This window comes from Varanus komodoensis, unplaced genomic scaffold (genome assembly GCF_004798865.1).
Source record: "Varanus komodoensis strain SLA01 unplaced genomic scaffold, ASM479886v1 scaffold1, whole genome shotgun sequence".
In the NCBI taxonomy this organism is placed as follows: Eukaryota; Metazoa; Chordata; class Lepidosauria; order Squamata; family Varanidae; genus Varanus; species Varanus komodoensis.
In genome coordinates, this window is record NW_025335268.1 from 44802528 (window position 1) to 44816674 (window position 14147).

The following is a 14147-nucleotide window of genomic DNA, read 5'->3' on the forward strand; positions in this document are numbered from 1 at the left end:
GCCCATGGTGAGCAAGAGACAGTGTGCAGGCTCCCTGAAGTGTAACCACCACTTCCACTTTTCATCAACAATTTTCTATCAGTCCGTTCAAAGGTTGCTAAGCATGATATGCAAACCATGCATGTGGGGTTCCTACCTGATGTTCCACAACCCAAAAGTGCTGAGTAAATGCAGAAGTGGCAGGACCATAGGAGGCAGCCTGCATACTCATTCCCACCTGCACTTGATAGCCTGTCAGGTTGCTTAAACCACAGGCTGTCATTACATGTGAACCAGGTCCGTGACTTGGCCCACTGTCAGCCTGTGATGTTCATGGCTGAGTGAAGATTTGAACCCAAATCTGACTGCTTCAAGTTCAACAGTCTGTCCACTACAGTACCTTGCCCACTTCTCCAACCTGATCCAACACCTTCAGGCTGACTGTATCAAAAATAAATAAATACGTAAGTAAAAATCACAGTACAAGCGTCACGCATTCTGAATGTCTTCATTGTGATGTCTGATTTTGTGGCTGTGTTGCAGATTATAAAACGGGAGGGTGTGATGACTGCAGAACCGAAAGGCCAGCAGTACAGCAACACGAGATAAGATCATGAATGAAAACAGGCTACAATGCTGCCAGTTAAATCACTGCCATGAAATTGCATTAAGGAACCAACCGAAAGGACTGATGCTCTTTTTCCCTCAGAAATCTCAATTTCATGGTGATCTTGAACGGAGACCCTAGCAAATAGGCAACCACACACGCGCATGCACACAGAGAGCTGGCCCCGACCCTTCCACCATATTTGCTTTGTAATGTTCTTACACTACAGGGTCTTCATTTCGTTGAATGAAATCCGCTTTTCAAAAAAAGTGAACATTTATGAGATTAATATGGTCTTCCCCATACTAATGCCCTTTTTTTAGGATGCTCTATTAGTCTTCCCAATCTGGAACACACCAGATATTGGTCCCACTATCACCAAGCCAGCATGGATGACTCCAAGCTGGGGAACCCTAGTCCCCTCCCCACTAGGTTTCTACTTACCCCCAGCCCAAGTCAATTAGCTTGACACAGTTGGTATTCTTTAGGATGTTTGGGGGGGGGGTGTTTTCCTGTTACTTCAATTTTTTTCATTTTTGGGGAATGGGAGTTAAGTTATTTTTAATGGTAAGTAGTGAGGTATATATGGAAAAGAATGGTTTGCTGAGGGGATCACAGTCTCACTCTAGAGGCAGCAGAGTTGTGGAGAAAGTGGTTGGAATGGTGCAAAGCTGCAAGACTGACCCACGATGCCTCACCTTCCTTCTCAAAGAAGGTCTCCAGAACAACAGTCTGCTGAGAGGAACATTATGCTGAATAAATGGAAGAAGCCAGGCCATGGACACAGCAAATGCATTAAGAGGAGGTTCATCAACATAACCAGGATTGTACCAGCCTATAAAACAAGATACTGTGCATTACAGGGGAATACTTTCCAGTTGGGAGAGCTGATGGTTGCCATGGCTATGGAGGCATACACTTGATAAATCCTGCTTTGTGATGGGAGAGTCTGGTGGGTTTTGCAAGAAAGGTTTGAAGGCAAAAAATTTCGGCAGACCCCTCACAGATACTTCCTGCCAAAATCTATTCAGATTTCCTATTCCAAAAGCAACATTTTTCAAGTGATCTAAAAAAAAAAAAAAAAACAATCATTGCAATGTACTCCATAGCGTGAAAGGGGGATTCAGCTACCCAATCACAAGAAGCAGGGAAGTGTGTGTGTGTGTGTGTGTGTGCGCGCACACACACACACACACACACACACACACAGGAAGTCACCACAAAAAAGTGACTTCTGCATTATTTATTCACATTTCATAGATGCAGGTACCTTGGAAATCTCTCCCAGTGCCCAGTCTTGGAAAACTTCCTAAATCTTGTGAGCTGCCCTGAGGCTTTATTGTGATGGGGCCACATAGAAATGTTTTAAATAAATAAATAAATAAATAAATAAATCTAGGACTGGAGATGCAAGTTTAAATCCACCCATAACCTTGGAGTTAACTGGGTGTCCTTAGGCCAATCATTATCCCTCAGCCTAACCTACCTCACAGGGGTGCTATGAGGATAAAAGAAAGGTATGTCTTGAGATTCACAAATAGTGCCTTGAGCTCCATAGAAGGGTATAACTAAGTAAGGTTGAAAATAATGTATTCTAAGTTGTTCTCAGTCTTGTCAGCTTTAAGGACTCTGCCCATATTTTCAGACAGTCATCTCAAAGCAGTCTTACCCACAATGTTCTGAGCAAATATATTCCAGTGAGCCACTGAGCAATTCCTATTCCCTAAAGGGGATCCAAAACATATTCCATCAAGTTCTACTTATTGAATAAGCAAAAGGGTGACACCTTTAACATTTCCCTAGGGATAATTCCCTGATCATTTTACACAGGTGAACTCTCACAGGTTTCAAAAGATCCTTATCCATGTCAGTAGTGACTGCATTAGACCTTTGAAAATATTAGTTTTAGTGTGGAATTTCAATAACTGAGAAGCATACTGTGGTTAAAAGCAAAAACATTCAGTACAGTTTCTATATCATATTTTCATGGCATATGCAAAGCCATGCAAAGTGTGTTTGGGGGAGATGAACAAACTTTAATGTTCCTTTAAAATAAGGATAAAACACTAATGGCTTTTCTACTTAAAAGGCCACTTCTGAATGTATTTATTGAAGGATCCTAAGATACTGCTGGGAACCTTAAAAGCCACTTCTTTTTTAAATCATTATGCTGGAAGAATTAAAAGTTGGCTTTCAATTACTGCTGATGAAACATTTCTTACTATGCCACAAGATGCTTGTATCCTTCCCTCTTTAGAAATTAAAAAGCCATAGTACTTTTATTAATTTATTCAACATTTATTTTACATTTAACAAGTTGATGTAGCAAGGTTGACAGAAGAGTGTGATTTATCTGGCAAGTGCAAAGATCAGGCACAGCCATCTCTATCATGAAATACACAAAGCTGTTATAACGGTGAGATTTCTGTCATCACAGTTGACTATTATTTAGTTTAAGTCCTTTAGATTTTATCTTGCTGAATATTTTTCTTATTTGCCAATCATCTCTCTCTCCCCAAGATATTCTCCGTTTCTCCTTTTTCTTCAACATGCTGCTTGCACGATGACCAGCAGGATGAGATAAAAGAGTTAATACCTGAAATAATCATTTGTATTACAGAGGACTAGCATTTATTAACCTGAATATTACTAAAAGTTACTGTATATTCAATAGCATTACGGTTCTGATACATTTACAAGTTTTGTGACAGTTCAATCTTCTGCAAGAACATTTCAAGAAAAACATATAACAAACAAACTTCTCAGCTAGTAAACACCTTCAGTAATTTGTTCCAGTTCTGAAACTTGCATAAAACACTTCTCAGAAGAGTGTCTCCATTAATTTCAGCGAAGGGAGTGGATTTATGGAAAAGCCTGCACACAACACCCTGATACACAGCAATCAACATTTCAGATGGCATCAGGGGGTACCTTTTGTATATTCCAATGCATGCCCAGTCTCTGGATCAATGTTAGAAGCTGGCTTGCAGTCATTTATTATAGAATTCATCTTCCTAACTACCTCCAACCCAGATAATTATAAAATAGTGGTTTCCACTCTTCCCAAAATAGTAGGCCCCTTTACAATAATAACATTCATGAAATGCTGGTTATTTGCTGGATCAATGAGCCAGTAGTAAATTCTACCCCAAATAAAATCACAAACCATGTTTTGCTTTTTCACAAACTGGTTGCAAAACAACTGGAATCATTGTTTTAAAAATGAAATGGAACAGAGCCAGAAAAATAAAAGTTGCTGTAGTTGTTAAAAGTTTGAAATCTGTACCTAGTTGTCAAAATACCTACTTATTTAAACCACATAATTATTTCAAATAAACTCTCCTCATTAGAAGTTTCATCTACTCCTGAACTACAGAGACTGACAGTGAGGTACTATGTGTCTGGTTAAAAATGTGTCATTGCTGCTGTTTTAACTTAAAGGGTTTTCCCTCATTCCATTAAATGTTTTAACATAATTCAATATCAAATAATATTTTCCTTGGATTATCACCCAATTTTTCTATCTCTTCCCAATATGGACAGTCCTTCTGTCAATTTTTTTTAGCCTTTTCTACCTAGCATCTTAAAGAAGAAGGGGACAGCAGAGGTTGAGTGGCTAGATGGAGTCACTGAAGCAGTTGGTGTGAGCTTAGGTGGACTCAGGGAGAAGGTGGAAGACAGGAGAGCCTGGAGGAATGTTGTCTGTGGGGTCATGATGGGTCAGACATGACTTTGCAACTAACATAACATATCTAGCATCTTGACTAGATCTAGGACCCTGAGATAACAAGGCATACTGTACTATTCTTCAATGATTACTAATGAAGTTTTGGTAAGGTAAAACATTTTTTCAACCAAAATTACACAAATTAGTTCAGGTGTATCAAACCAGTTCTAAATATTTCATTGCAGGCAATTTCAGCTTATGGCACACAGGTTTGGTGGGTATCTGGGACAAGTGCAAAGTTCCAACAGAAAAATCTGGGCTGACTGCCTCAAGCAGAGGACCTAACCAACCTGGATTTACTGAGATGAACTTCAAAAAGTAATCTCAGGAAAAGTTATTGCTATGACATTCCTACAGTGCTTTTCTGTGCATGGTTTTAGGATTTTTATCATGCCTCCCTTCACCTTTAGTTTTTTTTTAAATATTAATATCTTTCCTCAACAGTAACTTGCTCTAACCTCTTGATCACTTTGGTTGTCCTTTTCTGCATATTTTGAAGGCCTTTTGAAGTATGAAGACCACAGGTTGTAGAGAAGGAAGGTCAAGCAATGAGTAAATGTTTTGTAAGTGCTTAATTAATTGACTACTATAACACATTATTAAAATCACTTGTAGTACATGGCTACATTGGATCAGTCAGGTTGTCCACATGCATTTTGAGTTCTCTGTTATGAATTTACTGATTTATCTTTAAAGCATAAAAACTTTTAGCCACAGTGTTTCCTTTTAAAAAAATATGTACATTCTGGCTGACATCAGTTATGGACACATGGCTTCATGGCAAGCGACACATAAGGACACAGACGCACCACACACCTTAGATAAACTCAGCATTTTCTGTGGCCCCTTTCCTTAAACTGGGGTGTCAGCCTTGACCTTGGGATTCTGCCTCCAGATCTCCATTATCACAATTTTCTTCCAGGAGTTGGCAACCCTATTTCAATCATGACTGAACATGATCTGAACTCCACAATATAAAGGGCTATCTCTGAAAAAGGAGAGTAGCATTACCTTCATTGAACATTCACTGAAAAATGAAAAATGAGAGTAGCATTACCTTCGTTACCCAGATTCAGGCAGGACATCAGGAAAGGCTTCCTCACTGTCAGAGCAACATGACAGTGGAATCAGCTGCCTAGAGAAGTGGGGGGCTCTCCCACACTAGAGACATTCAAGGTGAAACTGGACAGCCATCTGAATGGGATGGTGTAACTTGGTGTCCTGCAGAGCAGGGAGTTGGACCCAATGGCCCCTTCCAACTCTACTATTCTATGAGTCTATGATTCCTATCATACACAAAGTGAAATAATTTGGTGGATATATTTTCCCCTCCAATTAAGGAAAGAAATATAAAAACAGAAGAATCAGACAAAATATAATAGTGTGCTATTTACTGAAGCTCAAATACTTTGCCACCTAATGAGAAGGAAGGACTCACTGAAAAAGACCCTGATGCTGGGAACAACTGAAGGGAAAAGGAGAAGGAGAGGGCAGAGGTTGAGGTGGCTGGAGAGGGTCACTGGGGAGGTGGGTTTGGCTGAACTCTAGGGGATGGTGGAGGATAGGAGAACCTGGAGGAATGTTGTCCATGGGGTCATGAAGAGTTGGGCATGACTCTGCAACTATATTGCAATGCAGTATCAACTGAAAAATGCATCCATAATGAAATCAAATGAATGCTATGTGCATCAGAGTGATGATACATTGCTGTATAATAAATTTTACAGCTGAAATAATGAATAATCAAATTAAAATCCACTTTGCATTTTTCAATTTACAAATATAGGACATAGTTCCAACCACCCAATATTTGCACAATTGTTTGCCATATATGCTATACCATAGATGGGGTGAAAGTATATCTCCAGGAATTTTGGACTTCAGTTTCTAAAATCTCCTACCAGCATGGATGATGTCAGGAATGCTGCGAATCCAAAACATCTGGAAAGCTACTTCCTACCCACTCTTGCCCTATATTGCCCTATATACAAGTCTAGAAATGTTTCCATTCTCACCTTTAAAAAATCCATACATACAATTTGTGGTGATTCTGCCAGCCCATCACAGTTTTTATTAAAGGAGCCATATGAACCTGACTCTTAGGTTGCATGTCTTAACTTAAAACATCAAATCTCATTTTAAAACACAAGGGTTTTGTGTGTGTGTGTGTGTGTGTGTGTGTGTGTGTTTAAAGGCAAGTAATACATCTTGTAACAGTTCTGTCCTTGTGTTAGAAACTTGAAGTCCATGCAGAATATCAGTGTCTATGCAGGAACTGCCATTGAAGATGGACAATAGATCTTCACTGTTTCATCCCAAGAACAATCTGCCACCTACGAAAAGCAAAAACCGTCCACTTTAGGGCTGCTAGTGAAGGACAAAAACAAGAATTTGCAGTAGTATGTGCTTGAAGAAAAAGTCACATATAATCTTTTGACAGACTAGCATACAACTTTTAAATGCTTGAAGGTGCAATTATGCAAACAAATTCACAATATTACAATGTTAGCATGAAGCAGTGTAGATCAGAATAAATAAAAATACATTCTGTGATTAAAAATATACACTTGAGATTGTAATTTCATGTATAATCCAAATAAAGATAAAATAGTATTCTAACTAATTTAATCTGCCTATAATACCCCACAGCTGTAAAACTGATATTGCACAGTCAAGAGGTCATTTCTAGAGATCAAATCAACCATTTTATTTTATCACAAACCAATTTATATATGTTTTTAAATGGTTCACAATAAAAAAACTCAAAAAGTTGAAACCATAAATTCTGTGTTACTCTAAAACTAAATTAAAAGGGCATTGTGAAGGCAAGAACATGCATTATTGTTCAATGAGCTAAAATTATCAGAGAAAAAATTCTCTATAGTGAAATACAAGACCTGTGTATTTAACAACTAGCCCAGTCTGACATTCATGATTTCCCGTCCATGTAATTGGATAGTTTTGCAAGTCATGCACAGTGGATCTCTCTTCCTCACCTACTCAGAGTGAGTGAGCAAATAAGTCTCTTCCTGTACATTAAATTGCCAAGAGGAAACAATACATTAAACACCATCTGAATAATCCCTGGGGAACTCCCACCTGTGATCAACTTAATTAACATCATGCAGCAACTACTGAACACAAATACTGCAATAATCATTTTTATCAAATCAAAGGGAGAGCAAACAGGGTTTCTATAAAATGTAGGCTTCCGAGAACCATTCTGCGTAATTGAATCCAGCTCCATTCCTGATAGTACATGGAAAAACCTAAGTGTAGCTAAGCAAAGATAGCAAAGAAAACATCAGTAGGAAATGAGTCTGATAAATAGCTGTGTGCTCCTGAAGTCTGATAGATCCTAACCAATCCCCAGGAGTCAGCACTGTGATGTGTCACTAGAAATATCTATGACAAGTGGAGTGATACATGCATCTGAAAAGACTTGCAGTTCATAGCTCATGAAAATTTAGTATTTGAATATTTAGGGTCATAATCTCCTGTATTACTAAACTTAGGAGACTACTGGGTAATACTTTGTCACCATTATTCAGCAGATTCAGATAAGACAGTAACTTGGTCATCAAAATCCAATTAAGAGTACAGATGGGCTGAAATATATACCTTGAATTGCTAAGATGGCTTTGCATGATGATGGCAGCCACAGTGGGGAGTGGTGTGTGCTGGACACCTCTGAACACTGAAGCTGTGTCACGGTGAAAGTAGCTTGTTAACAAAACTAAGAAACCACCCAGAATCCATGAGAGTTGTTTTAAGGTTTATGGTTTGTTATCTACATCAACAAATTAACCTCATTGAGTTTGGTGACACAATAGGAAGCCACGGCTTGAACATTCAAAATGGCTGTCTGTCTACACTTAGGTAAGACACTGTGGGATACCTGGTTCTGTGAACAGACCCAGTATGTACTGATAAGTGATTAGCGAACTAAAGCAGGATAGTAGCTGAATGTCCAATAACTCAGCATATGACTCTCTAAGGTGATGAGAAAAGAATACGAACAAAAGCAGAAGCTTTCTATAAGAGCCCTATTTGTACCAGGAACAGCATCTGACAACTTTTCCCTACAGCCTTGGTCATTTCTTGCCAAGCTAGCATGTAAATGTGTCCAGGTACATCTAAGCTTTGCTTCTGACCCTTGGCTGAAGTGCTTTGCCACAAACCAAGGGGTTTGTCAAGTGGTTCTACTTCTTGACTGTAACAGTGATAAGTTGCTGCAATGCAACGGTGTACTTATATGGTGCATTACCACTCTGGTTGCGGTGCTACAGAACTGTACCAGAAACAGGAACTTAGGGCATCCTCATATGAACTAGAACCACTTCTCAACTGAGAAACTGACTGTTTGCTGGCTAAGGAAAGTAAACATACCTTCATACTACAAATACCGTGGCAGAATTTTCCAGATGTTTCAAAGACATGCACTTCAAAGACATTTTGTTGGTTAGGGTACCTGGTTTTGTTGTAAGGGTTCTGGTGTTGCCATTGGCCCTTACCCAGCTTGTCAGTGACAACTAAGTCCCACCAAAAGTCTAGCTTGTTCCTTTAGTTCAATGAAGCATATTCTCATGGCTAACTGAAGCAAACATATTTAAACAATCTTTACCTATGAATAAGGAAAGGGTTGCAAAGATTCTTCAAATGCTTCATAAGTATAAAGAAACTGACGAATGTGAAAACAATCATAATAAATAGGGTGATTTAAAAATTGCGAGATGAATTAATTATGGTAAGTTTTGAATTGCAGTATTATTTAAATTAAGCATTAAAACTGATTAAAGAGGTAATGACTAAGATAATTAATTCATTTCAGTATTATGGTTATTTGTTTAACATATCATCATAAACTAACTGATTCAAGTTACAGACTCACCAGCATATCTTTAAATTGATTATAATATTATAAACAAAGTGTACTGAATCTATTTTTTCTATAATTATATTTTCTCTTAAATTTGGATTAAGGGTTTGCTTTTTTAAAATGAGAAAATATAGCAGGAAGTTAACACTATTGGAGCAGCATCATAAGGCTGGCAAAGGAAAGCCAGGTTACTTACCTTAACTGTTGTTCTTCAAGTGGTCATCTGTACATTCATGCACATGGGCTCTATGCCTGTGTGGTGTCTGTTGTTGGGAAGATTCCATAGCTAAGTGTGCTTTGCTGGGAATGCCTTCCACTCTCATCACTGCTTTGCATTCCCATAGAAGGCCTTCCCATCCCACTTCCTTAGTTCATTTGGGCTCACCACAATGGCTTTTAAACGGAAGGACGGTCAGATTTAGCTAAGATAACCAACTGTTATGACCAGAAAGTTAAGTCCCTTTTCCTTGTCATTCTCGTCTTTTGGACTGAGTCCATGCACATATCAGTCTTCCTGTTAAAAAGCTCTTCTGTATCAAAAGGTAGATTCTCAACATAGGAAGTGGCTTCTTGAAAGAGACTAGCCAAGTGGAGCCAAGCATGGCTCTGGATTTCCACCACATTGATGTGGGCTTTTATTTATTGGATTTCTTTGAAAGCCACTCATTAGCATCATACTCTCTGGGTAGTCATTACAATAATGGCTTTTGTGTAGCAGGCTGCATGGTGGAGGGCTGTGCTGATTTTTGGCATGGCAGACTTAATGCTTCAGACTGAAGGACATCTTCAGGGAGAACATTTTCTGCCAGAGGAAGAGTTGATAGCAGGCCATGGTGGCCTCATCGTTGGATACATGGAGGCCCAGGGCAAGGGATGCATAGCCTCATCTCACCATCCTGTCCATGTGGCACCCTTCTCTGTGTACTGGTGCCAAATGCTCTTGTTGCTGACTCACTTGGGCTGATTCCATTATAATGTGAATTTGTGCTGGAAAAGGAGAGGGATGTCCTGCACCCTATACATCCCCTCCAACCATTTAGATGACTGCAATAAGGTTGGAAGTATCTTCCAGCTTTGTCGGATCACCTGCAGCAGTGTTGACAAATGCAGGATTGCCAATGGCATTGAATCCTCAGTATGGATGGGACCATGCTGAAGCTGTCACCTTTTCTGGGGTCTCAAGACTGTGCAACCTCACCATTCAGAGCACCTGCTCAGAGAATCTGCCCAAATCCTCTGAGGGAGATGCTGGCTCTTAGCTGGTAATGGGTAGACTGTGGGGGAAGTCAGCGGATCCACTAAGGCCAATGATACCAACTCTGATGGGTAGTTTTCAGGGCATGAAAAAAAACTGAAGCTGGCCAGGGCATGTTTGTGGTAGCTGCCAGTTGGTGGGCTATGGAGGTGCTCATGATGGGATGGTCTCACTTGCTCCTGCAGTAGTCTGGATAAGGGGAGTCTCAATAAGGGAAGGGCAGTAGGCAAGTTCCTGGTCCTGGAAATACCACTATTGGTCATGATGTAACTGATGTCAATATAAGACTGACCATCCAGAGCGCCAATCCTAGTCCATAAGTGGAAATCTGGACTGATCCCATCAACGAGAGAGTTCAGAGGTAGGCTGGGGTGGTCTTGGTGAGATGAGCATGGAATGGCATGACAGCAAGGCAGGCACAGAGCAGTGTGAAGGTGCCTCAAGTAGAAAGTTGTAAGACTGCAAGGCTTTGGAAGGGGGCAAGGTGGAGTACAAGGTAAGGAGTCCTGAATTTTACTCTCTGAGACTGAGGTTGCCAAGACTGGATTTTGTCCCAGTGTTGGCTAAGTGCTCAGCCAGTTCCTAATTGCTCGGCCCTGATGAATCCTTCTATATCAAGGGTGAGTGGTGTGATGGTGATCTCTTCTTGTACTTCCCCTTGGCCAACTCCACCATTTCCTTCATCCGCTTGGCCTTGTGGGCATTGATGAAGCACTGGGTGTTGGGCAGACTGAGCAGTAACAGGAGCCCTACTGTAGCTGACACCAGCCACAACATGGCAGAGGCCTGAGAGGGACATGGGTGATCCAGCTCCCAAGGAGGCGTTCACACCCCAGAGGGTACAGTTCCAGAGCTCTGCTCCAAGGTGGCTGACCCTGTTCTACCAGGCCTGCTTGGTGAAGGCATAGCAGAGCAGGCATGAATCTACCAGGTATCTTGTGCCATGGCAAAAAAGACACAAAGAGTGTCTGTCCATTGGGGAATGTTTACTTCTGCAATGAACACATTTCTGAAAGGCTGCCTTAAGTGCCAGCAGAAGAAAGGTTGAAAGAATGAAGGAGATGATAGTGAGGGGAAATCCAAAAGAAGAGGAGGATGTTTGTTTGTTATAAGAAAGAGCAAAAGGAAGATTACAAGGGTAAGAAGTGAAGAAATGAAGAATGAAAAGGTTAGCTGGCATGACCAAGAAGCAGGAAAAATGCTGAGATATGCAGGGTTTGTAGAGAAAGAACTTCCTGAAGCATCAACAATGGCAGTTGGAAAAGAACTGAAGAAGTGGGTGGGATGAACTGTGTATAGTAGGGATGGGAGGGAGGGAGGTTCCAGAGGAAATATGCTGAGCTATCAAATTTTCCTGACAACAGGCACTGCGTGGGTGCAGAGCCTATATGTGGGATGAACAGAGATCATGAAGAGGAATACAGGGAGTAGTAGGATTTTTTTCTGTCTAAACATGCATAGAATTGTGCCTTTTGTTACCTTCTTAACAAGAGAAATCCTTTCGTTTGTTACTATAAGAGGGAGCACCACAGGGTAATCTATTTGTCTTCTGTTCTGTCTTAGGAGTGCTTCTTAATAATGCTTTTTGCACATATACCTTAGCATAATTCTTCTGATGTTGTTTGCAAATGGTGCTAACATGTCTTGATGGCCAGTTTTCACAGTAAAACGTACAGTTTGGGATTCTGTTTCCCAGTTGTCACTTTTAAGCACCTTGCCAAGAAAAGTGACAATTTAAATATACAAGTGGGACCTGCAACAGAACATTGCCATGTGACATGCTCATATTCTGAGTTCCTGCCAGCTACACCCTCTTCCAGCATTTTCCATTCCATTCCCACCCCTGCCAGCATTTTGTGCCTGTTGATCATACTCAGTCCTCATCATACTGCTTTGGGTTTCCGCCTAGTTTGTTTAAGACTCGCTTTAACTTCTGAAAATCTTAGCATTAAACCAAGCTTGCTAATACTTTCTTATGCATGTGTGGTGTCATTTTGCCTATGTAAGAATCAGCAGTCACCATAAGCATCACTGATAGAGGGCACAGTAAACGGTCCAAGCAGCTCTTTTCTTGGCTTCCTCCCCAGTAAATCATATGACAGCCTGCCCTACGCCAAGGGAATGAAACCCGTGGGGTGTGGATGTGTCCTGTCTTTCATTTTTCATGTCATGTACAGAACTGGGGGAGCAAGAAAGCAATGCAGTAGAACAGACTGCTGTAGAAAGACCAGGTATATATTTTCAGGGTCACTGCTCTCTTATTCCTGCTCTTGTCCTTGGGTACAGTATGAAATAGTGATAGTAGTATAGCACTGGGTGAGTAACATTGTTCTAATAGAACAAAATATATAAAACAAAATTCTCAGAAATGGTTTTCTCCATACATGGCAATAAATACCAATAAGCTGCTCCAGATGTTCTTATTCAAAGCGATAGTTCAAGCACTAGTCCATGATTAAAGAAGAATTTGTTATCTTCCTGGCTGCAGCATTGCTACTCTGCCATCCCAATCAATCTACTAGTATGGAATCTGTCAAGCCTACCTATAGCACATAAATGTAAGCCCTTCCCTAACTTCCAAAAACAAAGAATACAAATTTCATACACCCATGACAAATCCTATCTTTTGCCTGAAATTCAATTTTCATTAAAGTGAAAGTCTTCCCAAATGTTTGTCTTTGTATTTGTAATGCTATTTCCCACCAACAGCATCACAGTCAGAAGTCATTCATTTATTAACACTAGCTTTCACTGATTTGACGGATGATTTGCTGCTCTGATAATTCCCCAATTCACTCTTTATTATTAAAACCTTACTTTACTGTTCAGGCTTTTCCCAGCACCCTAGAGCAATCTGATCAGTCTTTTGAAATCATTTGGATAATATAGCTATTTTCTGTTTGCTCAGGAAGACAGCAAAAAGATCTTACAATAATAGTTGATATACATTGAATCACAAGTGCAAAGAAAATCAGAATAATTTTAGAACTAGTATTTGGTATCCTTAACCTTAGGCTGAAATTCTAAACTTATTCACCCAGGAGTAAGCATGACAGAAAGCAATATGGCTGGGTAGTAAGGAGTAAGCCCCTTGTAGCACATATAATATTGCCATGTATATCACAAACTTTGCTGGTTACAGCTAAACTGTGAATCAACAGGCTAGGATTGGTATAAAAAGGATGACAGCTTATCACTTGCTCCATTTCATGCTCAGTATTGTAATTTTTTAGCAATTATTGATGCAATTATTTTCTTTTGAAAGATATTTATTGCATGCTAATGAAAAGTAACCATTTTCAAGGAACTGAGAACTATGCTTATTATCTTGAAGAGAACACTTTCCTGGGAAATATCTAAAAATACTTTAAACATGATGGCTACAGTGTTATGCCAATAGTAAACAAATGCTATGATTTGTAGGTATGTCTGTCAGTAATTAAATTTTTTGCAAGTCCTGGTTACTAGTTAGTTCACAAGAAAAACATGGCACTTATAAGTTCCACTCACCAAAGGTCATTTAAGTATGTATACAGTTCCTTATGTATTTGCATCGCTGGTTCTACATATAGTAGACTTCTTGGATGCAGCTGTCAGTGGATCAATTTAGGTTTATCCACAGGCAAACATTTGCTGAGTGAAGCTGCAACATGCAATAAATTAGTGGTGATATATATGAATACTGGCGGCATTTAAGCAC

At 39.8% G+C, this 14147-nt stretch overlaps 1 protein-coding gene across 1 annotated transcript in view; it reads right to left on the reverse strand.

Annotated features, from left to right (window-relative positions):
* Positions 1-6358: 6358 nt before the first annotated feature.
* PEX7 (peroxisomal biogenesis factor 7) overlaps positions 6359-14147 on the reverse strand; it is a 66155-nt gene continuing 58366 nt past the window's right edge. Inside the window, exon 10 of the mRNA XM_044423828.1 lies at positions 6359-6646. Within this exon, the coding sequence (XP_044279763.1) occupies positions 6578-6646 (69 nt within the window). The 3' untranslated portion in view covers positions 6359-6577. The remainder of the gene's footprint in view (positions 6647-14147) is intronic.